General features: G+C 42.6%; 1 protein-coding gene across 2 annotated transcripts; it reads right to left on the bottom strand.

Moving 5' to 3' along the window:
- Positions 1-13,846: 13,846 nt before the first annotated feature.
- Positions 13,847-23,228, bottom strand: LOC127648024 (secretory phospholipase A2 receptor-like). Of its 2 annotated transcripts, none has more exons than XM_052132584.1 (6): positions 23,201-23,228; positions 21,723-21,784; positions 20,921-21,298; positions 19,623-19,982; positions 16,485-16,847; positions 13,847-15,908 (listed from the first exon to the last, which is right to left on the bottom strand). In XM_052132584.1, exons 2-6 carry the CDS (start codon positions 21,757-21,759, stop codon positions 15,901-15,903), a joined length of 1,146 nt encoding a protein of 381 aa, XP_051988544.1. In that variant the 5' UTR covers positions 21,760-21,784; positions 23,201-23,228; the 3' UTR covers positions 13,847-15,900. The 2 variants fall into 2 exon arrangements, with proteins under 2 accessions (XP_051988544.1, XP_051988545.1); XM_052132585.1 differs by having other exon boundaries at positions 13,847-15,905.
- Positions 23,229-24,570: the final 1,342 nt, after the last annotated feature.

Here is a 24,570-nt window from a genome sequence, read left to right as displayed (position 1 = left end):
TAAACAATATTTGCAGAAGATTAAAAAAATGCAATCACTTCTTGCTGAGAGTATAAAAAGTTCACCATTCTAGGGGATTTGATCTCACCATCAACCCCAACTGTCTGTAGATAGATGTTACTCTCCATTGACTCTCGGTCTGATTGAAGGACAGCTTGGCATTGACGTGATGCAATTTTGAAGAAGCTGCCCAAACTCTTCTTGTGCTTCTTAGCAGGAAGCTCTGACTCTTCAGCAGCTTCAGCTGGTGGAATTGAGACTGCCTCTGCAAACCTTGCCTGCTCAGCTGCTAGAATCTCCATATCTGAAGCAGCTTTGAAATTAATGTAGTCCAGTCTCTCGCCTTTTATGTATGTTGTTTTAAAGCGAGGATCAAGAATCGAAGCCATGTCAAGTAGTTCCTGGATGGATTGGGTCAGCATATTTTTCATTCAAATACCCAAGAATTCTCAACTTGATTTGAGTCTCATAATCCTTTGGCTTAATAACCTGTGTTGTGGCAAATAAATTACTACCCAACCATTATCACTGCGTAAGAGACACTTTACAGGAAGACAATTTATTTAAAATAAAATAATACATCTCGGAACAATCTCGGTTAAAAGAGCTTTCGCTACTGCTGCCGAGTCTTGTTTCGAGGTTGGGAAGGCCTCAACCCATTTGTACCACATGTCAACCATCACCAGGCAGTATTTCTGTTTCCCACAAGGGGTTAACTCGATGAAATCCATCATCAGATACTCAAAAGGCCCCCCTGATGGTGGTTGAGATACTATAGGTGTTTTTATCCCTCTTGCCACGTTATGTGTGTTACAAATGACACATCTTTTGCAAAAAATTTCAGCAAACCACAATTCTTTCATTTGCGCAACCATCCCCTCTTTTGATACATGGTCTAACCCATGTATCAACTTTCCATAATGAGGAAAGAAGTGTTTGGGTAAACAAGGCATGCCATCACAGCTCATCCACACATTCTCCTTAAAACTACAGCCAGCTGCCTTCCACTTGTTTTTCTCCTTGCCTGTGGAAAAAGTTTGCATGCTCTGTAAACAAGAAGAAATGTTGAGGTTATTGTCAGATATCAAAGCACACGTAGTTTCTTTTGTCTCCATCGCTGCCTCGGCCTTCGCTGCCACGTCTGCTCGTGTGTTTCCTGTTGAGACTGAACTGTTATTGTTAGTATACGCTGCGCATTTGCAAATCGCAACCTTGTCTGGTAAAAGAATGGCCTCCAAAAGCTCAGACACAAGAGATGCATTTAATATTGGACAACCATCTGACTTCAGAAATTTTCTGTGCTTCCATAAAGCACCAAAATCGTGTGTTACCCCAAAGGCATAACGCGAATCTGTGTAAATTGTCACACATTTGTCTGCCCTAAGTTTACATGCTTCTGTTAAAGCAACCAGTTCAGCTGCCTGAGCTGAATAATTTGATGGCAGTTTGCCAGATGTCACGACCTCAAATTCAGTGGTTATCGCGTAACCAACCTTATTCTTTCCTGTTTGTGGATCTTTGGAAGCCGACCCATCCACAAAGAGGATATTGTCACAATTGTCAATGACTTGTCTAATAGATCTGGACGCGGTGTGCACACCTGTTCAAGCGCTGACAGACAACAGTGGTGTTCCTCGCCATCCTCTGTGAGGAGGAGTGTGGCAGGATTCAAAGTTGTACATCTTTTAACAGTTATGTTTGGCATGTCCAATAAAATTGTGTGGTACCTCAGCCATCGGGCTGTAGATAAATATGATCTCTGCTCTTGCAAAATCATGGAGACTGCGTGTGGAACCATCAAAGTTAAATCAGAATACCCCACAAATTCCCTGGATGCCAGTACTGCCAGTTCAGCAGCCACCACAGCCCTCAAACAATGTGTTAGCCCTGCTGCTACTGCATCAAGTTTGGTTGAAAAATATGCCACAGGTTGCAGTCTGTCTCCATGAGTCTGCAAAAGAAGTCATAAACCCATTTTTCTCATCAATCATCTGAACAAACGGTTTGTTTACATCTGGCCAGAACCAAAGTGGGAGCCAGAGCCATTTGCACTTTCATGTTAGCAAATGCCTCTTCGACTTCGCTTGTCCAAACAAGCTTGTCACATGACCTCAGCCCTTTCCCTGTCATCAGGGCTCGCAAAGGCTGTTCAAGAATGGCATAATTAGGAATAAATGTACGACAATAAGCACACATTCCTAAAAATGACAATAATAGTTTTTTTGTAATTGGTTTTGGCACATCTTTTATGGCCTGTACACGTTTGTCACAGATGGATTTACTGTCTCATCAACCATCTGAACTTCAATCCCAAAATCACATTTTGATATAAATGCTCCTACACTCATTTCAGCCCAATTTGTTGCTTTCATGCATTCTCTCACAAAGGGGCCCAAATCTGCTCACAGCTGCTCTTTGGCCTTGATCACTGATAAAGTGTGTCTCAGCTCTCCTGCTATCAAATAGAAATGCATTTGTTTTTCTGTCAGGCAAGCTGAGAGCGCACACACATTTTCTGTCCAGAAAATCTCATCAAATTTCACAGTCTCATTTTCTACCCCGTTAAACCACCCCTCCTCATATTGTGGTTCCCGTTCAATTACGACATGTAATGCAATTGGTCTGGCGTCATATTTTCTGTGTTAAATGACATTGTTCGATCTTTTGCCAATTTCAAGATAATTTTTGCCTAATCATCATTTTTCACACACCATTCATATGCCCACTGCGGTTCAAATTTAGAACAACATATTTGTGGTTCTTCCTCAATGCTAATTCCAAAGGAAGTAAGGGTCAAACTCAATTCACACATTAAATCTCTGGCCATTAGAGGTACCGGACAAGCTGGTGAACACAGAAACGCATGTTTAAGTGTTCTCCCCTTCTCCGTCTCACACTCCAAGGGCACTGTGAATTTTTAAAGAAACCAAATGGCCCTAGACCAAAGTGCTCTTTAACTCTTTCCCCGCCAAACACGGAATTTTCCGGGTTTTATGAAAAAACGCTTCCCCGCCAAACACGGAATTTTCCGGGTATCCGTGTTTTAGGTGGTATACGGTAAGGAAGACCCGCACGCATGTTTTGAAAGAGTACGCAACTCTTTGATCAAAGAAACAGACTGCGATCATCTCAAACGTGAAGTGGAACACCATACTAATACTAAAGCACTTGTTTGATAAAAATGCCTTTTTCTCAGCTTTTTGTCCGAAATGTTGTTTTTGACAAAACCTACCTCTGTTCAAGTGGCAATAAAAAAAGAACAAATGAAGATAAAATAAAATCGTTTTTGCCTAAAAGCAGAGGCTCAGATCTTTATTTTGATATATAGCATCTTCATATATTCATGGAAGAAAATATTCTGCGGGCCATTAAAGTTTAGCGAAAATCGTCAAAAACCCTGGCGGTGGCTGGCAACCTTTTTTAAAAACGCTGGCGGGGAAAGAGTTAAGCACTGAACCTGTCAATTTTGGGACACATGGCAAGTCACATGGTCGTATCGTAGAATGGCCAGCCCCAGAAACTACCAAAATGTTTTTACTAATGTCCCATCAACTAACATTTGATATCTAGGCATTTGTAAAAACCCTGAACTTTTGTACATTCTCAAACATTCATCCGAAACATTATCACATAAAACTTCATCAGTCACACTGAAAGATTTGCAAGCATTGTCTTTGTTGCAGAGAGCAGTATGTAAATCAGTGTATGTGTGCGTGTTGTAGGCGTGTGTGGTTAAAAAAAATTTCACTTCCCTGTTCTGTAGCAGCTGCCGATCGCCCTGTGTCCGGCCCCCACCTTCGCTGCTCTCCTCCTTTCCTCAGTCCGCCTTTTTCTTCTCCTGACAGTCTGAGGCCCAATGCCCCTCCTGCTTAAACAGCCTGCATTTCGTGCATTCTCTGAGCTCATGGTCGTCAGTCTCACACAAGCCACAATTCCACCTTCGCTGATTTCTGTAGCCTCTCTTCTTTTTGTCGGCCCACTTCTGCTGTGGTTTCGATGTACTGACATTAGACTGTAGTCGCACACCTGCCGGCTGAATATCTTTCTCCCCCTTCGCCTTGACTTTGTCTTTCTTTGTCAGCAGCCGTTCCTCTGCGTGTGCAGCGTGTGCCAGGGTGGAGGTCAATCGCTCTTCCATTCAATGTAACTTGCCTTCACTGCTTGCGCGATCTCAGGTCTCAGAAAAAAGTTCATTCAGGTCTCCTTCACTGTCAGAGTCGGGAGCACCTGCTTGTCTTCAGAAGAGAGCAGAGGGTCAGGGTTCAGTCTCAGGGCTTTCAGCTCTGCCACGGGATAGTGATGATTATATGCCGGCGGTGCCGGCACAATTGTCATTTCATGTGGGGAAAAACAAACATACTTTTCATTAGTCGGTTCTGGTGGTGCAGACACACAAACAGATCTTTCACACATATTTTATTTCCTTCCACATTTTCAATCCTACATGCTAATTCTTTCTGCATTTGCTTTCGCTCTCTCCTATCTGCTTCCTTAAGCCAACAGCCCACTGTCTGTTCACATTTCTTACACACATGTTTGACCACAGCCACAACAACCTCTTTGTGCGCTGCTGTCCTGCCCCACTGATTCTCGCACCACTCTCAGTGCTCAGTGTTCCCTCCCCTGGGGAAATCATGGTATTTGATCAGTTTCTCTATGTCCTGCATACATTTTCTCATATAGTTTTTTCTCATTTGACAGAAAACCGGTGTATCAAATTTGGCAAGCTTGCTTTGAGATTTCCCCATACTGGCTGTTTCTGTTCCTCTGTGGATTTACCATTCGACGCACGTCTAATAATCTGTCGGACGTCTCCAACAGATCTGATTTCTTAACCCAAGATCAGCTAAGGGTGCACTCCCTAGTGCTTTGTTAATTACGGTTTGCTCAAAATCTTTCTCTGGAGTTCGTTCCAGCGCTCAGTATTTCAGCCAACCTAATTAAACAATTTTGCGAGAACTCAGTCGCTGTTAGAAAACCTCTTGACCTGTTCGTAGGTCTCAGTCTCTGGTCAAGAACCTCTTGTACCCGCACCACAGAAAAACAGTCCCAGCCACTATGGTTCACTCACTTTTATACCAAAAGAAAATAATTTAGTCGTCTCTTCTCAGAGATATTTGGGTTGCCACGGGTTCATTTTCATTTGATTCCAGTGGAGTTTCTCCTGGCCCTGATGCGGTCGGCCCCTCTCTCTTAAGCTTACAAGGTAGAGCTGAAACTTCTCAGTCCAGGTGGCCAAACACCGTCCGCACTCAGGTCCGGAAGGCACTTCCAAGGAATCCCACTTCTGACACCAAATTGTTGTGGCAAAAAAATTACTAACCAACCATTATCACTGCGTAAGAGACACTCTGAAAATAATTTATTCTTGCAAGAAGACCCAGTCATTGCACAGGAACCAGTCTGTGTTATGATTGTGTGACCGTTATCAGGCAGGGCTGCCTTTCTTATACATTTCTCCCCCCCAAGGTCTCTGGCAGGAGCAGATCTTCCTCCCCCCTTCACTCCCTTGGATACAGGGACTAGGCTACTAGGCCTGATTTACTACTAACCAGCCCAAACGTACCCCCCTGTACTAAATGACCTCTGACCCGAAGAGGGCAGAGGTCCCCACTCAGCATGGACCGAGGTATCTCGATTCTGCTGTTCAGTCGTAAATACTGTCCCTTGTTCAAACATAAATTTTCCAATGTCTTCTCCCTCTCCAGATCAGAAGACCAGGTGGCATTCCTTTGCAATGACTGAGTCCTGACCACTGAGTATCAAAATTTCTACAACACCTGCTCATTGAAAAGATGAAGCAAAGGTTTCAAGAATAAAACGCTCAAGTACTGTTCAACAGACAATGCATCTGTGAACTCAAAAGAGGGCTCAATGCTTTGTTCACAGATTCAAGAACATCCATTTCCTGCCATGTTGGAGTTAAATGTCTGGTCTTTTTGTCAGCTTGGAGGACTTGTGTTAGAGGTTTCTCCTGCTCTATGACCCTTTCCATCATTTGCTGCTGAGACCCCCATCTGGTTGGAGTCTCAGTTAGCGCTTCACTTAAGCTTTGTGCTATCATCTCTCCTTTATGGTCTTCAGGAAAGTAGGAAGTCTGCAGGCATCTACTGCACAATTTCCAGTTTATGATGTAATGGATCTTTAAGCTTATTTACGGCTGCTTAGTTCTGCTCATCTACAAATTATTTGTTGTTGCTATGTATAAAACATTGTAAAGCTCCTCTTCAATTTTCCTTCGGCATTCTCTGTACAATTGCGGCAACTCGACTGTGCTAAAGTGCTTGCGGCTCGGCATCAAATATTTGGATGGAGTGTTTTGATCAAATCTTGTAAACCCTTCTTTTTTACTATGTAAACTCAATGTCTTTACAGATATGCATTGTAATGGCCTGTGTTATTTCTCTCCATCTACTTGAGCTCTTCTCATATGAAGTGCCTCTGGTAAAAGATTCAGACAAACTAGTTTGAATCTAAGGTGATTTTTTGATTTGCTTTTAGCACCGGAGACATTCATAATATTGTTTTTTATGCTTGACTTTGAGATGGTAAAAGAGGTTGCTTGTATTGCTACCACTAGTTATTACAGTCGCACTACACATTTTGCAGATCACATATTTCTGCTCTTTGTCTTCTTTTGTAAACCCAAACCATGTCCACACAGATTTCGCACCTCTTTTAATGACAAGCTTCTCTTCCTGTGCCAGATTCATTTGGGGGTCCTCCTGTTCTGTGTGTTTATCTTTCTCCATATTTCTGCCTCTCACATGTAAGTGCAGCGCTGCGTTCTGTTAGCTTATGCCCACTGGGATATTTTCATATCGCAATAGACACCATATAGAAAAATATTTATTTATAGACACTTTATATTGTTTTTTTTATTATTATTGAACAAAACACACAAATTACACACAAATTAACAAGACATATCAACTTATACAAAGTAAGAGAGCAATGATATATATATATATATATATCATTGCCCTCTTACTTTGTATAAGTTGATATGTCTTGTTAATTTGTGTGTTTTGTTCAATAATAATAAAAAAACAATATAAAGTGTCTATAAATAAATATTTTTCTATATGGTGTCTATATATATATATATATACACACACACACACACACATACATATGCATACATAATCAATATTTAAGGGTGGTGTCACGAACTCCAGTTCCCGAATCCACCCCGCCCTTTCCAACTCTCACACTCGTTCCCAACACCCGAGTATTAGTTTCACCTGTACTGTTTGTGTTCTCTATTTATACCCTGCCCTTTCACGTTAGCTTTGTTGGTTATTGCTTTATTATCACTTAGCTTTGCTAACTCTAGTGTTTTGCTTGAATTTACCTGTTAGTCCTTTCTCGTGTTTGTTTTGTTTATCTGATCTCCTGGCTTTGACTTTTGCTTTCGTCTCGACTACGTTCCTCTGGATTTGCCCCTTTGTACCTTCACCAGTCTGTGAATAAAGCTGTTTTCTGCTACTGAATCCATCTCGTCCAGTTTCGTCAAAGAATAACCAACCCAAAACATCATGGATTCAGCGGAAAACCTTCAAGGCTCTTTCAAAAGGATTTGTGCGGCGATTTCATCTCAAGGATCTACTGTTGGGAGACATGAACAAGCGTTGACCACCCAGGGACAGCAGATCCAAGAAATACTACAAACGGTACGTGTTCTATCAGATCTACTGAATCCAGTTCCACCTGCACCTATCCCTGAACCCGCTGATACTCCCAACGCACTGCCGAGCGCAGCTAGTTTTCAACCTCCCGAAAGATTTGATGGGTCTTCTGACAATTGCCAGGGCTTTCTGATGCAGTGCAGTTTTTACTTAAAATATCACCCCCATTTGCACTCCTACAGTGAGAAAGTTCACTTCATGATTTCACTACTTACCGGCAGAGCGAGACAATGGGCCACAGCGCTGTGGACAGCTAGTAGCCCTATTCTTACTTCCTATGATCAATTTTGTAACTGGATCGCCGTTGTATTTGATCATCCTGCAGCCGGGAGAGATGTAGGCAGCCGCCTCGTATTTATGAAACCGGGGTCGCGTACCGCAGCCGATTATGCCCTTGATTTCCGCACCCTTGCCGCGGGTAGCGGGTGGAGCGACCCCGCTCTTTTGACTGTATATCTCCTGGGTTTGAGACCCCAATTACAGATGGAGCTAGCCTGCCGGGGAGAATCATTGACTTTGGAAAATTATATCCAACTCTCCATCACAGTGGATAACCTTCTATGAGATCGCACATTCAGAAATTCTTCCGGTGACCATGAATGAACTGTAGTTACCGACTCGTCACAACTCCCACCTCCTCTAGAAAGCCCTGCTGGGCCTGAACCCATGCAACTTGGTCGCGCTCCATTAACCCCTGCTGAGTGAGTGAGACGTTTGACGCAGCGCCTCTGTTTGTACTGTGGGAAACCGGGACATCGCATCGCTTCTTGCCCAGTCTGTCCTCAGCCTTCCTCCTCCAGAAGCCAGGTTAGGACATCTGTCATTCTGAGCATTACCCAGAAACAAGTCTGCCTCCCTGTGGTGTTGAACATTAACGATGTCTCCTTTTCTGCTCCAGCCCTAGTTGATTCCAGGGCGGCAGGGAATTTTGTGGACGATGGCTTGGTCCAAAGACTTGGGATTCCTCTTAGTCCGGTTGAGCCGCCCCTCAAGGTTAATTCTTTGGATGGAGCACCACTCGGCTCAGGATTTATTACCCACAGAACTATACCATTGTCACTTCAAGTAGGCTTGTTTAACAAGGAAGTAATTCAATTTTTTGTTGTTCGTTCGCCCAGAGACCCTGTAGTTTTAGGCCATCCCTGGCTATATCTTCATGACCCCCACATTTCCTGGCACACGGGGGAGCTATTGAACTGGAATACACACTGTTTGTCTCGTTGCATTAACTTACCTGTTTTCTCGACCTCTGTAGAGAGCCCCGAAATGAAGTCTCCTGTTTCCATTCCCTCCGAGTATTTAGTTTATGCTGATGTGTTCGAAAAGACTCAGACTCACCTTCCTCCACATCGTAGTGTGGATTGCGCCATCGATCTTCTTCCAGGTTCCTCACTCCCTAAGAGCAGAGTGTACCCCTTGATACTGCCAGAAACTAAGGTTATGTAGGACTACATCGATGAGGCCCTTAACCTTGGCATAATTCATCCTTCCACCTCCCCAGTTGCTTCGGGCTTCTTCTTCGTGGACAAGAAGGATGGCGGACTCCGTCCGTGTATCGATTACCGTGCCTTGAATAATGTCACTGTGAAATTCACCTATCCCTTACCTCTAATCCAGCCGGCCCTTGAACATGTCAGCAAAGCTCAGGTATTTACCAAACTTGACCTCAGGAGTGCATACAATCTCGTGTGCATTAGAAAAGGAGACGAATGGAAAACTGCCTTCATCACCACTAGGGGGCACTACGAATACTTGGTTATGCCTTACGGCCTCGCTAACTCTCCTTCGGTGTTCCAGTCCTTCATGAATGAGATCTTTCGAGACATGATAGACCAGTTCCTAATAATTTACATAGATGATCTATTAATCTACTCTTCTAACTATCTGAACACACAGACCACATTTCCAGGGTGTTACGAAGACTCAGAGAACACAACTTATTCGTTAAAGCAGAGAAGTGTGCATTTCATCGTTCTTCTGTATCCTTTTTGGGGTATGTCTTGTACATTTACATTTACATTTATGCATTTGGCAGACGCTTTTATCCAAAGCGACTTACAGAGCCCTTATTACAGGGACAATCCCCCCGGAGCAACCTGGAGTTAAGTGCCTTGCTCAAGGACACAATGGTGGTGGCTGTGGGGTTTGAACCAGTGTACTTCTGATTACAAGATTACCAGTTATGTGCTTAGACCACTACACCACCACCACTCCATTGTCCGCCGGAATGATGCAGATGGAGACCGATAAGGTAGCGGCAGTCCAATCCTGGCCTGAGCCTAAGACGTTGAAGGAGCTTCAGCGTTTTCTAGGTTTTGCTAACTATTACAGACGCTTCATTCGGAACTTCGGGAAGATTGCTGCACCACTCACTGCTCGTACACGAGGTAAACCCAAGTCCTTAACATGGAACACCCCTGCTCAACAAGCTTTCCAGGCTCTGAAAGACTCGTTTACCAGTTCCCCAGTTCTAAAACAACCAGACCCTACTCTCCCTTTCGTCGTGGAGGTTGACGCCTCTGAGATAGGCGTTGGAGCTGTACTCTCGCAGCGGCACGGTACTCCAGCTAAACTGTACCCTTGTGCATTCTACTCCCATAAGTTGTCACCCCCCAAACAAAACTATGATGTCAGAAACCGGGAGTTGCTGGCTATTAAATTAGCCCTAGAAGAATGGCGTCACTGGTTGGAGGGTTCGAGGTATCCTTTCGTTGTCTTTACCGACCATAAAAACCTGGAGTACATTCGTTCAGCCAAACGGTTAAACCCCAGACAGGCCAGATGGGCTATGTTCTTCACTCGTTTCGACTTTACGGTGACCTTCCGCCCAGGGTCAAAGAACACCAAGGCTGACGCTCTATCCAGACTTTTCAGCAATGGAACTAAACCAACAGAGCCTGATACTATTCTCCCAGCTTCGTGCCTGGAGGCCCCAGTGAAGTGGGAATTGACAGAGGCGATACAACAAGCTCAAGGTAATGAACCCGCACCTCCTCAAACTCCCAACAACAAGATATATGTACCTGCCGTGATTCGCCCTCAGTTGATGCAATGGGTACATACATCCATTTGTTCTGGCCATCCTGGTATCACCCGTTCTGCAGAGTTACTTACGAAGAAGTTTTGGTGGCCCTCTCTGAAGGACGTTGTCCATGACTTTATCCTTTCCTGTCCCGTCTGTGCCCAGCCCAAGACTCCTCGCACCCTACCCGCTGGACTCCTCCAACCGTTGCCCGTACCCGATCGGCCGTGGTCACATATAGCCATGGACTTCATCACCGACTTACCACCATCTGATGAGTGCACGGAAATCCTGGTGGTCATAGACAGGTTCTCTAAGATGTGCCGCTTGATCTCGTTACCTGGACTACCCAATGCTACCCAGCTAGCTGATCTCATGATCAATCACGTGTTGCAGAATTTTGGCATCCCCGAGGAGATTACGTCAGACAGAGGAACCCAATTCATGTCTAGATTTTGGCAAGCTTTTTGTGACAGACTAGAGTTCTCCTCCGGATACCACCCACAAACTAATGGTCAAACTGAACGCCTTAATCAAGAGATTGGAAGATATCTGAGAACCTATTGATCTCATAACCAAGGTAACTGGCACACCTACCTCCCCTGGGCAGAGTATGCCCAAAACAGCCTGGTTAGTTCTTCAACCCGGCTCACCCTTTTCATTGCGTCCTGGGTTATCAGCCGCCCCTTTTCCCATGGCAGGCTGCTTCGAGTGATGTTCCTGCAGTAGATACCTGGGCCCAGAAGTGCACTCAAGTCTGGAGGGCTACCCATGACCGTCTACAACACTCCACTCGAACCCAGAAGTCTAAGGCAGACCGCCGACGCAGACCCACACCTACTTTCCATCCAGACCAGCGAGTGTGGTTAGCGACCCGGGACATCCGTCTTTGTCTCCCTTCCAGAAAGCCGAGCCCCAGGTATATCGGTCCATTTAAGATTTTAAAGAGAATTAACCCTGTAACCTATAAATTGTTGCTGTCACCCCGCTACAAAATCTGTCCTGTTTTTCATGTCTCCTTGCTTAAGCCAGTATTCTACAGTCCCATGTTTCCACCTGCGGCCTCTCTGACACCCCCTCCACCACTCGATGTTGGAGGTCAGCCCGCCTATGTTGTCCAGGCCTTGTTAGACTCCAGACGTTGTGGTGGCCAGTTGCAGTACCTGGTAGACTGGGAGGGCTACGGACCAGAGGAGCAGTCTTGGTACCTTCAAGGGATGTCTTGGACCAAACACTAAAGACTGATTTCCATCTCCAGCATCCCGATCGTCCCGCACCGCTTCCCAGAGGGCGCGCTCCTCGTAACCGAGCGCGGTCGTCCGGAGCCGTCCGCAGTAGAGGGGGGAGTACTGTCACGAACTCCAGTTCCTGAATCCACCCCACCCCTTCCAACTCTCACACTCGTTCCCAATCACCCGAGTATTAGTTTCACCTGTACTGTTTGTGTTCTCTATTTATACCCTGCCCTTTCATGTTAGCTTTGTTGGTTATTGCTTTATTATCACTTAGCTTTGCTAACTCTAGCGTTTTGCTTGTATTTACCCGTTAGTCCTTTCTTGTGTTTGTTTTGTTTATCTGATCTCCTGGCTTTGACTTTTGCTTTCGTCTCGACTACGCTGCTCTGGATTTGCCCCTTTGTACCTTCACCAGTCTGTGAATAAAGCTGTTTTCTGCTACTGAATCCATCTCGTCCAGTTTCGTCACAGGTGGGAACAGGGGGCTGAAGATTGAATTAAATTTGTATAATTGATTTTTAATTGCTGATGCTCTTTTTCTCTTTTTTAATTATATGGTCCCTGAATAGATGTAGCCATTGTGTAATTTATATTTAGTTTTTATTTTTCCAATTGAGTAATATTGATTTCTTGGTAATAGCTAGAGATATGAGACACTTTATGTTGTTGCCACAATATATAGCTCTATGGTACACTATTCCCAATGTGTCAGAGCTGACGAATCATTGAAGTGAACAATGAAAGTGAAAGTGTGACGAGGCAGGCAAGGAATTAGGATCTAAATGCAGCTTTATTAAACTGAAAAATAAACAAGTTAACTCCAAAGAAAGAAAAAGCAAAACACAGGGAACATGGCACCAAGCATAAACCAAAAAATATATATTTTATTTAAAAACCCTTCATTAATTAACCAACTAACTGGGGGAAACAAGTGCTTAAATATATAAGGGAACAGACAAGGGAATGAGGAACATCTGGGGAAACAATCAGGGAATGAGACACAATCAGGGAGAACCAATCAAGGGATAAAATTACAAAGGACTACAAAAATTAACAGGAAACAGGAACTAAACAAGAATTTCAACATAAAGGCACAAAATAAAAAAACAGCAGGGAATATGACAGAACGTCTCGGATATGAATTAGATGAAGTAAGAAATTAAGACACTGTGTAGCTGGCCATAGTCACTAATTGCTGCACAGGCTCATGCCCCTTGCTGAAAATGTGTGATGATGCTAGAGGAAGTGCTTATAAGGAGCCCATGACATAGTTCCTTCATGGGCATCACTTAAGTTCCATCAGCCAATACATTGGCATGATTGTATAAGGACTTCAGTGTGTACAGTGTGTCCACGTCTTGTTCCCTACTTAGAGAACTAGGGTTACATATGTAACCGATACGATTTAGTGATTGATTTAGTGCAATGCATGGGACCTTCCCGTAATGGCCAGTGCAGGTTGCTAGGAGGTTCTGACTTTTAGTTTGAAGTTCTTATTTTTTGTTTTGTGTTCTTGTCTTATTTTCCTGTTTCCCTTCCTGATTGTTCTCCAGCTGTGTCTTGTTCCGTCATTAGGTCCTGTTTATATATAGCCCTTAAATCCCCAATGTCTTTGTCTGGCATTCTTTGCTGTACTTGGACATTTTGGTTATTTAAAGGGTAACTAAACCCCTGCTCAGAGTCTGACTCCACCCACTAGCAATATTTGAAAAATGCTCGAAAAGTGGGCAGACCCCAGCGGGGATAGAGGGGACGAAACGAGGGCGGGGCTGTGCGGGGCGTGCACCTGAGACCCGTAGTGACAGATTAATTGACAGCTGCTGTCAGACTCTAAAATGGAGAGTGACTGGAGTGACGCAAGTAGCTTTGCCACGGAGCGGTCTTTTGAAGTCGAGGACCTTTCTCCCCCACCTTCACCTGAAGTGGAGGAGGGTGAATTGTCTGTGGACACAGGGCCGGAGCCATATCAATTCGAGCTAAAACTGCGGTTTTAACTCCCTGTTGAGCATCCGAGAGCGCATTCACCTTCACTCGCGTGCAGGAAAAACAAACGAAACGCTGTTCAGTGATGTTTATCCTTTTAGCAGTATTTTTATTTAGCAAGCTTCACTTGAACATAACATCAGTTAGCTGTTCTCTCAACTTAGAAGAATGTGACGTAAAGCGTAACGTCATCATGTACAAAACCGTATACCTCCAAATAAAACTATACCGGTAGTCAATACCGTAATACAGTGTATAAGGGTGCAATACGTTTAACACTCCCGCATCGCGAACGCACGTTTGTCTACCCCAGAGGATTAACTTTAGCCTAACCATAAATTGTGATTCAAATATATATGATCACTCACCTCAAGACGCCGCTGAGGTGGTGGAGTCCATGGAGGAGGAGCAGCGTTTGGCACTGCGTCGCTTTTCAGCGCGAGCTGTTTGGAGAAGCCCATTTCCACCTCCATTGCGTTGGAGAAGCAATCCCGCGTAAAATGCAGTTTGCACACTCCTCCAGCTCTAGGCGGGAACTCGCAGTCTTCCAGAACAAGGACGTGCAACCCCTGGCGCCTAATTTCCAAGTCTATATGGAAAGCAATACAGTCCAGCAGTGCTGTTGCAACCAGCAACATTACACCTACGTACCATCCTGACCACTGTACTAAATACAGATAATCTACGCTAACTTGAAGCTATCCTAACTGATGCAATACTATGCTACTAACTAACTATGCTTCTAACAATACTACACTAACAAATATGCTAATTAACTACCTAGGCTACACGAAATAATCTAAATAACTATATAAATGCTATGCTAAATAGATGCTAAAATACTCTATCCTGATCGTTTTCAATACTCGCAATTCCAACTCCTGACTCGCTACAGTGGTTTTGACGAAACGAGATGGTTTTTATACTTCCATAGGTGTGGTAGCTCGTACCAAGGGCGTGGTGAGTTGGAACCTGCTTACGTCAGCTGTCACCGCTTACGTCACGAAGTACCGCAAACAGCCAATAGGAAAATTCAACTGCAGTAGCCACCGTTCAACCTGAAGAGGGCAGCACTCAGACGTTTTTACACCATATATTGTAGAATTAAAACACTTTATACACAAATGTCAAAAAAATTACTTGAATCAATGACCAGTACTAATAAAGCCCCATTCTTACAGATCATTAACTAAAAAAAGTTGGTTTAGGGTTTAGTTACCCTTTAAGTTGTTTCATTGAGTTTTACATTTTGCTCACATTTATTACATTTTCTAATTAAAACTCTGCACAGGGGTTCAAAATTTTCATTACAATTAGCCATATGTTGACTATTGCTTTAAATATTGATTAATCTTTGTTATTCTTATTTATAAAACTTGATTCATTTATTGTCTGATTCTACATATATCAATCATTCAAGTAAAAGCAAATAAAACAAATACTGGCTGCAGCAAACAGTGACATTGACCCTCAAAATCAGAGAGAATCACAGTTGAAACAACATTACAAACAGCACTGAAGTGACATCTTAAGTGACATTACAAGCATCTTGAAAAAGAAAAGTCACCCAACAGAAGCCATTTTTCATGACATAACTAAAAAAATCAGTCACATTCTGTCAAATTGTTTTAAACAAAATATACTAGTATTACTATAGTGTAAACTACCACTGAAACAAAATGATAGACCCAAAAACAGCGATAAAACAATGCAGCAAAGCTAAATCCAACAAGTGTAAATATATAAAAACATCATGTCATCAAAAAGTCAATTCAGTTCTGTTGATTCAAAAAGAATAAATGCATGATTGATCTCAGGACTACAACAGCACAGAATCACTCACAGGGAAATTTAACATAAATTGAAAAAATCAGAAAGTTTTGACATTGATTTACATGAAAAATTATTTTTAAATGAAAAATGATGAAATTGTAAATCCACTGACAACAGATGAGATGATGATGATCTTGTTTCAGTCTTCTTGAAGAACATAAAGATAAAGAGAAATCAATATAGAAAATAATCAGCTGAGTACATGTGACAATTTCCACAAATGGGGTACAAAACATGGACTGGAACTGTTATTTTTTTTTATCAAATGGTCAGTGAAGTGAGGTGTTTAACAATCAGAAAATGTTGATCATCTCAGGAGATCAAATTAAATATATGAGCTGGTTTATTTTTCATTTAGCTTATATTAAGTTTTCCATTTTGCAGCTCTGTTACCAATATATATATATATATATCATTTTACCAGAATATGTAACAGGGTTGCAGATTTAATCTAAATTAACCAGTAGTATCACTTGAGTAGTATCAATCAACTAAATGTTGGTTTGTTGTTTACTGTAATACTGTATAATTCCCCTTTATTTCCCCATTAAAGAAAAAAGTTTGATAACTAATTTTGGAAACGGGGTTGAATGGTTGATAACATTATTTTCTTCCTGTCAGGGTTTAGAAAGAGTCCAAATGACATTCACAATTAATCTAAATAGTTCTCATAATGAAACAAGGAAACCACACATGCACGCACACACACACATACACTAGTACCTTCATAGTTGGTGCAGATGAAGTTGAGTTTGTGAGTCTGAGGAAGGCTGATCCAGGTCTGATCTCCTCCAGACTGAACTGCTCCAACTCTCGGTCCACCCCTGCAGTCTTCCACTCCTGTCCCGTTACCTGCAGCCCAGTTTTGGTAACACACAACCTCCCCCTTCAACCAGATCCACATGTTCATGGCGCAGTAGTGATGTAGACCCATCCACACAGCTGTAGTTGAGGCGCTTCTAGCCACATTCATCACATGATGCTGAATCTGCGGAGAATCAACGGACACCAGATCCACATGATTCTCTCTGCAGTATCTCAGAGCTTCATTCCAGGTCCGATTCTGTTTAATCAAAACCAGTTGATCTGGACACAAAACAGACCATTAACAACATCATGAGGTAGTTTAAAGGTGAAAAGGCTTTAGTACATTTCAGTAAATAAAGAATGATTTTCTCTTGTGTTACACTCAAAGGGCCTCATTCATGAAACTTGTATTTATGAGTAAATTTGTACTGTACGCATAAATTGGACATCCTCGACAACTCAAACACAAACTGCGTCTTCCCATGACATTTTCGGCCCATGTCAAGCACTTCTGCTACAAAAACAAAATAAAATGCTGGAAAACCAATATAAAATGTGATGAGAAGTAGGGTGTGGTCAGCCGAAACAATGGATGCCCGGCGCTGGATCAGCCCAATCAGCCGTCAACATGGCTGCTGTGTGTGTGTATGTTTTATGTTATGTTGAAGGGGGACGGAGTGGTCTGATTACCAGTTCCGGAGTAAACGTCTTGGTCCCTGGGTCGTCCAACTCAGGAACGCTTGGGGGCCTTCCGGGTCTTCGAAGGGGTTTGTGAGGATGCCCTCGGCAGGCAGACGGGGCAGGCCCACGCTGGAGGTGCAACGGGGCATGATGTGAGATATGGCCTCCGTGTGCTTTTTCACCGCTGAGAACTGCTGAGACAGGTGCATCGGGGAAGCGTGTTTTGTCCACTTCGCGCATCTCGACCATGTTCTGCCACAGATGACGTTCCTGAACCACGAGAGTGGCCATCGCCTGCCCGATTGACCGCGCTGTGACCTTCGTGGCCTTGAGGGCGAGGTCAGTCACTGAGTGCAGTTCCTGCAGCACGTCAGGATCAGGACTTCCCAAGTGCAGATCTTTAAGTGCCTTGGCCTGGTGGACTTGCAGGAGGGCCATGGCATGCAGGGTGGAAGCGTCAGTGAAGACATCATCCTACAGGCCTTGGAGGGGAAGAAAGGCGACTCTGCCAGGTGACAGCATTCTCGGGGCACAGGTGGATCGCAACCGCTCTGTCCACCTGGGGGACCGCCGTGTACCTGTAGGCCGCTCCGCCGTCAAGGGTAGGATGAGCAAGAGGCACGGTGACGGGTGGAGAAGCCTCATCATGCACTTCCGGGAAGAAAGGAACCGGGGTTGCGGCTGTGAGCGGCGCGCAGACCTGAGGAACCAATCATCCAGATGCGAAGGCTGTGGGGAGGAAGGAGGGTTCCAGTCCAGTCCCACGCTGACGGCAGCCCAGGAAAGCATGTCGGACATCTGGGCGTCAGATGCCGGACCGCTCTCGGATGCAGCGGCGAGCTCATCCAGCTCGGCGGTCTCCAGAGGATAGGCAGGCTGGCTGTGAGGTGAGCCGCTGTTGCCCGGATGGAAGTCAACGAGCGTGTCGGGGGGGCGGGTGGTTCGTGGGGACGTACCTGGCGAAACCAAGCCTGCCGCCATCCCCAAATCACCAGCCGGGTCATCCTCAATCCCGTGGGAAGAAGGAGCGACACAGGGGGCGGCTGGAGTGGTGTTCCTTCTTAGGAAGAAAAGCCGCGACCGCAACATTGCCATGGTAAGATTCTCACAGTGAGAACATGAACCAACCACAAACGCTGCCTCGGAGTAATCACTGCCCAGACACATGAGGCAGCGCCTGTGACTGTCAGGAGCAGAGAGCACTCTACCGCATCCAGGAACTACACAGGGGCGGAAAGGCATCTTTATAAAGACGTGTCCTGAAAAGGACGTTCAACCCCGCTGTGTATTTTGCTCTTTTAGAGAAATAAACTTTTAACTGCGCTGTCGAAGCGCCCAGGGGCAAGCTACACTGCTGCGCAGAGAAGGAGAAAGCCACTGATATGCGCTGTAGGTCCAAAAGCAATCGCTCATAGATGGGAGGAAACAGATTGTGACTCGCAGCTCGCTGCATACACAACCGATCGGCTCTGAAGAAAATTTCTGAATGAAACAGACGCATTTCCCTCCCTTTATACCCGTATGTCCGGGGGTGGGACATGCGAATTCTGTCTGCCAATTTCTCATTGGCCTTTTCTCATAGATCAGAGATGCAAAAGGCTCTCAAGAGATGGGGAAAAGTATATTTAGAGTTTATATTTAAATCATGAGATTATTTGCTATTAAAAATGTTACTCTACTCACAGCACTACAGACACACACACACACACACACACACACACAATCACATACACACACACACAATCACACACTCACACACTCACTCACACACACACACTGGCACACAAACAACCTATTCAATAATTGGTTAATTTTTTACATTTTAACATTACTTATTAAATTTAACTTCTGTAAGGGCTGGACTGGGAAGAGAAATCGGGCCGGGAATTTACATGGTTCACTGTCCTTTTCTGCATATTGCGGCACCATTTTGTGGTCCGTTCTGTATAACGCGATGGCTCATTTTAGCTTATGGTGGCCCATTCGGCCCGTTTCACGGCCAACCCACCGGCCCGCTCGGTTCTCCCGATGGCCAGTCCGCCCCTAATCGGCCCCAAAGTGTAACCCTGAATGACACATTACCAGTCCAGCCCTGAGTTCTGTCAAAATATAGTCATGGCAGTTTATCTGAAAGAACACAAAACTCCTGGATGTCTTACATGTTTAACATGTGATCGGGAGCAGATTTAATTACATTTTGTTCGTACCAAGTAAGACTTTGAAAATATGAAAACATTCAAGATTCAGAGAATATACGTCAGAACATTTTCATGAAGGATTTCACAAAAAAAATTCTGTTCGTGTTTCATGAATGAGGCCCAAAGATTTTTTGTTTCAACAAATGATTGTTTGTGTGTGAGTTGATCGACTCACCCTTATAACAGACAAAAGGGAACTTGTTGATTTGATTATCGGGCCAGTCCAGATATTTCCCCCGCTGCTCTTTGAGTGAAATCGCTGTACAGTTTTCAGAATTGCCTTTATTATTGGGTTCTTGAGGTGCCCAGAATCTGAATGAGGATTCACTGTGATCTGACCACTCCCATGAGTCTCTGAACAGACCGATCCAGACGTTCTTATCACTTCCTTTCTGATTTTTAATGATCTGCTGAATCGTCTGATTCTCTTTCTGGTTCCTCACACTGGCCAGATCTGTGTGTTTCTCTCTGCAGAAACTGTGAGCGTCTCTCCAGTTCATGTCTGTACTGTTAAAGATGTATTCTTCACTGCTGTCTGTATGAGAGAAAATGTTTTATGAATTATGTTATTAATGTTGTACAGAAAGAAAAACATTCAAACTGAGCAATAACTTAAAATGAATGTACACTTCTATAGTGTTTTCTGACACTACTCTCAAAGCGCGTCACACAGTGAACGGGACTCTCCTCAAACATCACCAGTTACAGTAAGAAAAGAAACAAAGTTATTTCACAGTTACGGTCCTGATATTTCTTCAGTGTTTCTCTCTGCAGCTTCACCAGTTCCCCATATTAATATCATTCTATTTCATAAATATAGAAAAGAAAATATAGATTTGATGCAGACACAAAAGGCAAGGACTAGATTTATGTTCAAATATAAATATCTATTTATTGATTATTGAGTGTTTATCATAGATTAAATACTTTAAAGATGAACACTTTATAGTTTATCATATATATATATATGATGTGTCCAAAATGAAGAAAAATGAATGAAATTAAATGATTTCTGTAATTAACAAAGTTTGAAGGTCTCCTGTATAATAAATAACGGTGAAGCTTAAAGAGAATTCATTTCATTCTGTAAGTATGAAAATGTAACATTATAACTGAACTACTGTATACCCAAATATAAGCTTGTGATTATCGAATCATGACATGTATATCACAATATATCTTATTGTGAGGTGTCTGACATACTCAATAATTCACATCATATACAGTAGCATGTCACTGTCACAATGCAGGATGTGTCAATTTCCCATGTGTCAAACAACCTTTTATTGACTTTTACTTCTTCACAAAGTAATTCAGTAATAAGTTAATAATTACATTTATTCAAAGAGGCAACTAGTGGATTAATACTTGAAAACTAATATATGTTTTATCATAATAACAGATATAAATACTTCTGTATAATGTTCATGTGACACATTTCAGTTTGTTGTGATCAAACACAGCTGCACTCACCATTATAGCAAATGAAAGAGGTTTTGTCAGAACATTGACTTTTATACCATCCTCCATTATTCATAGAAACACAGTCACCATCATCGTTTGATTGAGAGTTTCTCCAGTTCTGATACAGTGAATCACTTCCTGTGTAGAACACAGGGTCACCCAGAGACCACTTCCATGTTTTATTCTCTGTCCTGTACAGTCCGATCCAGACATGCTGAACACTTTCATCATTCACAGTCTTCATCAGTTCTTCAATGTCGTTCTTGTTGTTGATGGTGGCCAGATCTGTGTAATTCTCTCTGCAGAATCTCTGAGCTTCAGTCCAGTTCAAATTCTGATTCACAAAGTGATACTGACGTGCAACACATGCAGAGAAACTGAAGACAGCTGAGAAGAGGAACACATCATTGAAAAGGTTCATAATAATGAGCAGTGTTGGTGAAGTCACAAGTTACTCATAATTTAGCTCAAATACAGTCGATTCTTTTACTGTAATAACAAGTAGTTACATGTATATTATTATATATATATTAAAGCTATTTAAGGAGCACACAATATTAAATAATCTTTAAAAAGATAAAAACAGTGAAGATCTTTATTAGTTTGACTGCATGAATTATAAAAAATATATACAATAAATGCAACAATTAAAACAAATATTATTCATATAACTAACTGATAGAAAACATAGAACTGAGCAAGTCACGCTACAGAAAATGTATTTAAATTAGTAGTGTCACTACATTTAGTTACTTATGTTCCAACACTGTTAAAGAGATTATTTCACATTAAAAGAAAAACACAAACTCACCTGTCAGAAGAAAAGTGATGACTACAACTCTCTCCATTTCTGAGATAAACAGACAATTAAAGCTGAAAGATCAAGAGATACAAAATGAACTAAATACACTTTAATCACAACTAGATCAGGAGAGAATGGGGTTAGTTGTCACATTTGTACTTGAAGGTGCAGTATGTAAGATTCAGAAACGCTTGTTATTAATGACACCTGTGTCCTTTAAGTGAACTGCAGCAGCGACCTGTTGCTCGCGCTCGTGACGTAACATACAAAGAGACAACGTGATTCACCGGCATCATGCTGACAGATGATATCATTATAATTACACAGTTATGATTGTTTTACTGAAACTTTGATACTGTATATTACATTTGAGGACAGTTTATAAAATAGACATTATAAATATGTTGACACAATTCAGTATTATAAACTGTCATTTTGATATATCGATGCACTGTTGTTTTATAATAATAGATTGTCTATATTTCTGTATAAGTTACGTTACATTAATGAATGGGTCTTTTTGCATTATCTTGAACATTGCCTAGCATTCATTGCATGTGTTATTGTAGTTTGCTTTGCTGAATAATTACAGATTAACATTATGACAGTTAATGTGCAGGCAAGATCAAGTGAGCTAAAATGACACAGATCAATCCTTATGGCACTATATTTCACCTGTACAATAAGAAGAATGCCAATTCAGGGTCGAAGGTCCCTCCAGGAATCAAATGCCCTGCCGATGTTCACTGTAGTTTCACGATCACGTGAAATGTTGTTTTGTTACTCTGAGTTTGTTTAGGAGTCGGTGTTGTGTTGGGAGCCAGACGTTTGCTGGATTCATCTCTAAGATAACGTTATCTAGTGTTGCAGTTTGTTGACGCTGTTGAATAGCGGAAGAGAAGCACTGAGTCTCTCGGGAGCATGAAAATCAGACTACAGGCTTTAATAAGCAACCTAGGAAGTCCGGGAAGGCCACATTGTTTAAGTTGCATTACAAGCCGTTCACACATTGGCAAAAAAAGACAAATATTAAGCGTAAAATGTTACATACTGCACCTTTAATCAAAACAGCAAAATGTTAAAGACTGTGTACAAAAATATAAAAAAACTGCATAAGATGTGAAACCAGCGACAAATTGAAATGAATGAAAATATTTTTGTCTTAGGAACACAGTTGAATCTTCCAGTCAAATTCTCCCTTCATTATGTTATTTACCCAACAGCTACAGCAAAAATATGATGATCTTGAAGTTAACAAATATTCTCATTTTTAGTTTTTAAGTTAATGTTTTGAAGGCAGTTTTGAACGAGGTGTTTGAAATCAACATACAAAAGCACCGCTAGAGAAAACACATTTGTGTAATGGGACTTCTGACTTCAGATATTGGCCTTGTGACAACTAGCCCTTGTTTCTCCTATAAATAAAGAATTATTTCCCACTAAAATAAATAATAATGATCAATAACAAACAGAAAAGTTCTTCTTACCTCCTGTTTTCACCCGTTTCTGTCCTGATTCCAGCTGATAATGACGCTGATGTTGTTCTGTTCACACTGTGTGTCTGAATCATATTTGCATCGTCATTGTTTTACGGATGTGTTGAGCAGAGAAAAGTAATGAAACATTGTGTCTCTGTGTGCGTATGTGTTCACCCAACAGACCTGGAGACAGACAGGTTCAGAGATAAACAAGAGACAGTCTGTATGTTACAGCACGTGTATGTTGATTTGATTAACAAATACAGTAAATATCAGATCAGCAGAGGAGAGTTTGTCAGTTTTGAGGAAATGGCAGAAAGTGGGACTTTATTTTATTTTTCATTCCCTGAAGTTTTCATACCAGACCACAATGATCAGAGTGTTCAGATCTTCAGGCTGCAACATTAACCAAAACCAAAAGTGATTATTATTATTTTAATACCAAGGCTTGAATGGATTATGTTTCTAAATCAGTTGCATGAAAACATTTAGATGTGAAGTAGTCACACACATACATGTATACTCAACCCGTTTTCACTCCCAAGGTGTTGTGCGAGAGCCCCATGTGTCACTATTTTGGAAGACCAAAACGTACATTATTAATCTGTTTTAGACACAAAAAAGCAACTTGTTACATATTGTGGAGAGGGACGTGGTCATGTGTCTGTCACTGGAGAGAGAGGAAGTGGTAAGGGCCATCATCTGGTGATTAATGATGCGTAACACCTGTGTCTCGTTACAGTGATGAAGCAGATGGGCTTTAAAAGCCGCCAAGAACGCCAGTGAGGAGGGGAGAGTTGCATGAAGCTGAAATACCTATCTTTATTTGTGAAGCTAAATATTTATTTGTGAAGATGAAAAGCCTGTCCTTTGTTTATGAAGCTGAAAATGCTTGAATAAAAGCTGTTCTGCCTGGTCGGCCACCCCGCTCCCCGCTTCCTTCTTGCTGAAACTCTTACACTGGTGCCAAAACCCGGGAATCGAAGGAAGACTGGTCGCCATGGACACCTCTCCACTGGGCAAAGTCATCCGAGCCCTGGCTAGCATTAAGGAGACCCATCACCAAGCCCTGCTCGCCAAGGAGAGACATTTCCAGGAGCTCCTCTAGGCCCAGGCCGAGGATCAGCAGGCTCTAAAGGAACTGGCTAGCTCCAGGCGGATGAAGCGATGAAGCCACACCTCCTCCTGAAGAAGACAGGATGAATTAGAGGCAATGGTCGAGATTGGGTAATAGAAGAATCGCTTCGCGATTGGGCAAGCCTGGTTGTTCTTGTACCTAAGAGTGACGGGTCAGTCCGGTTCTGTGTTGATTATCGGAAATTCAACGTAGTGTTTAAATTTTATGCATACCCAATACCCCGAATTGATGAACTGCTCGA

This window comes from Xyrauchen texanus, chromosome 1 (assembly GCF_025860055.1).
Source record: "Xyrauchen texanus isolate HMW12.3.18 chromosome 1, RBS_HiC_50CHRs, whole genome shotgun sequence".
Taxonomy (NCBI): Eukaryota; Metazoa; Chordata; class Actinopteri; order Cypriniformes; family Catostomidae; genus Xyrauchen; species Xyrauchen texanus.
This window is presented reverse-complemented; position numbering and strand designations above follow the sequence as displayed.

Bases quoted from the DNA above. Each gene is read 5' to 3' on its own strand.
- LOC127648024 (XM_052132584.1), bottom strand. From the start codon at position 21,759: ATGGAGAGAGTTGTAGTCATCACTTTTCTTCTGACAG. The intron at 21,299-21,722 runs GTGAGTTTGTGT...TCCTCTTCTCAG, and splicing joins CATCACTTTTCTTCTGACAG to CTGTCTTCAGTTTCTCTGCA. The intron at 16,848-19,622 runs GTGAGTCGATCA...TTTTGTGTCCAG, and splicing joins CCCTTTTGTCTGTTATAAGG to ATCAACTGGTTTTGATTAAA.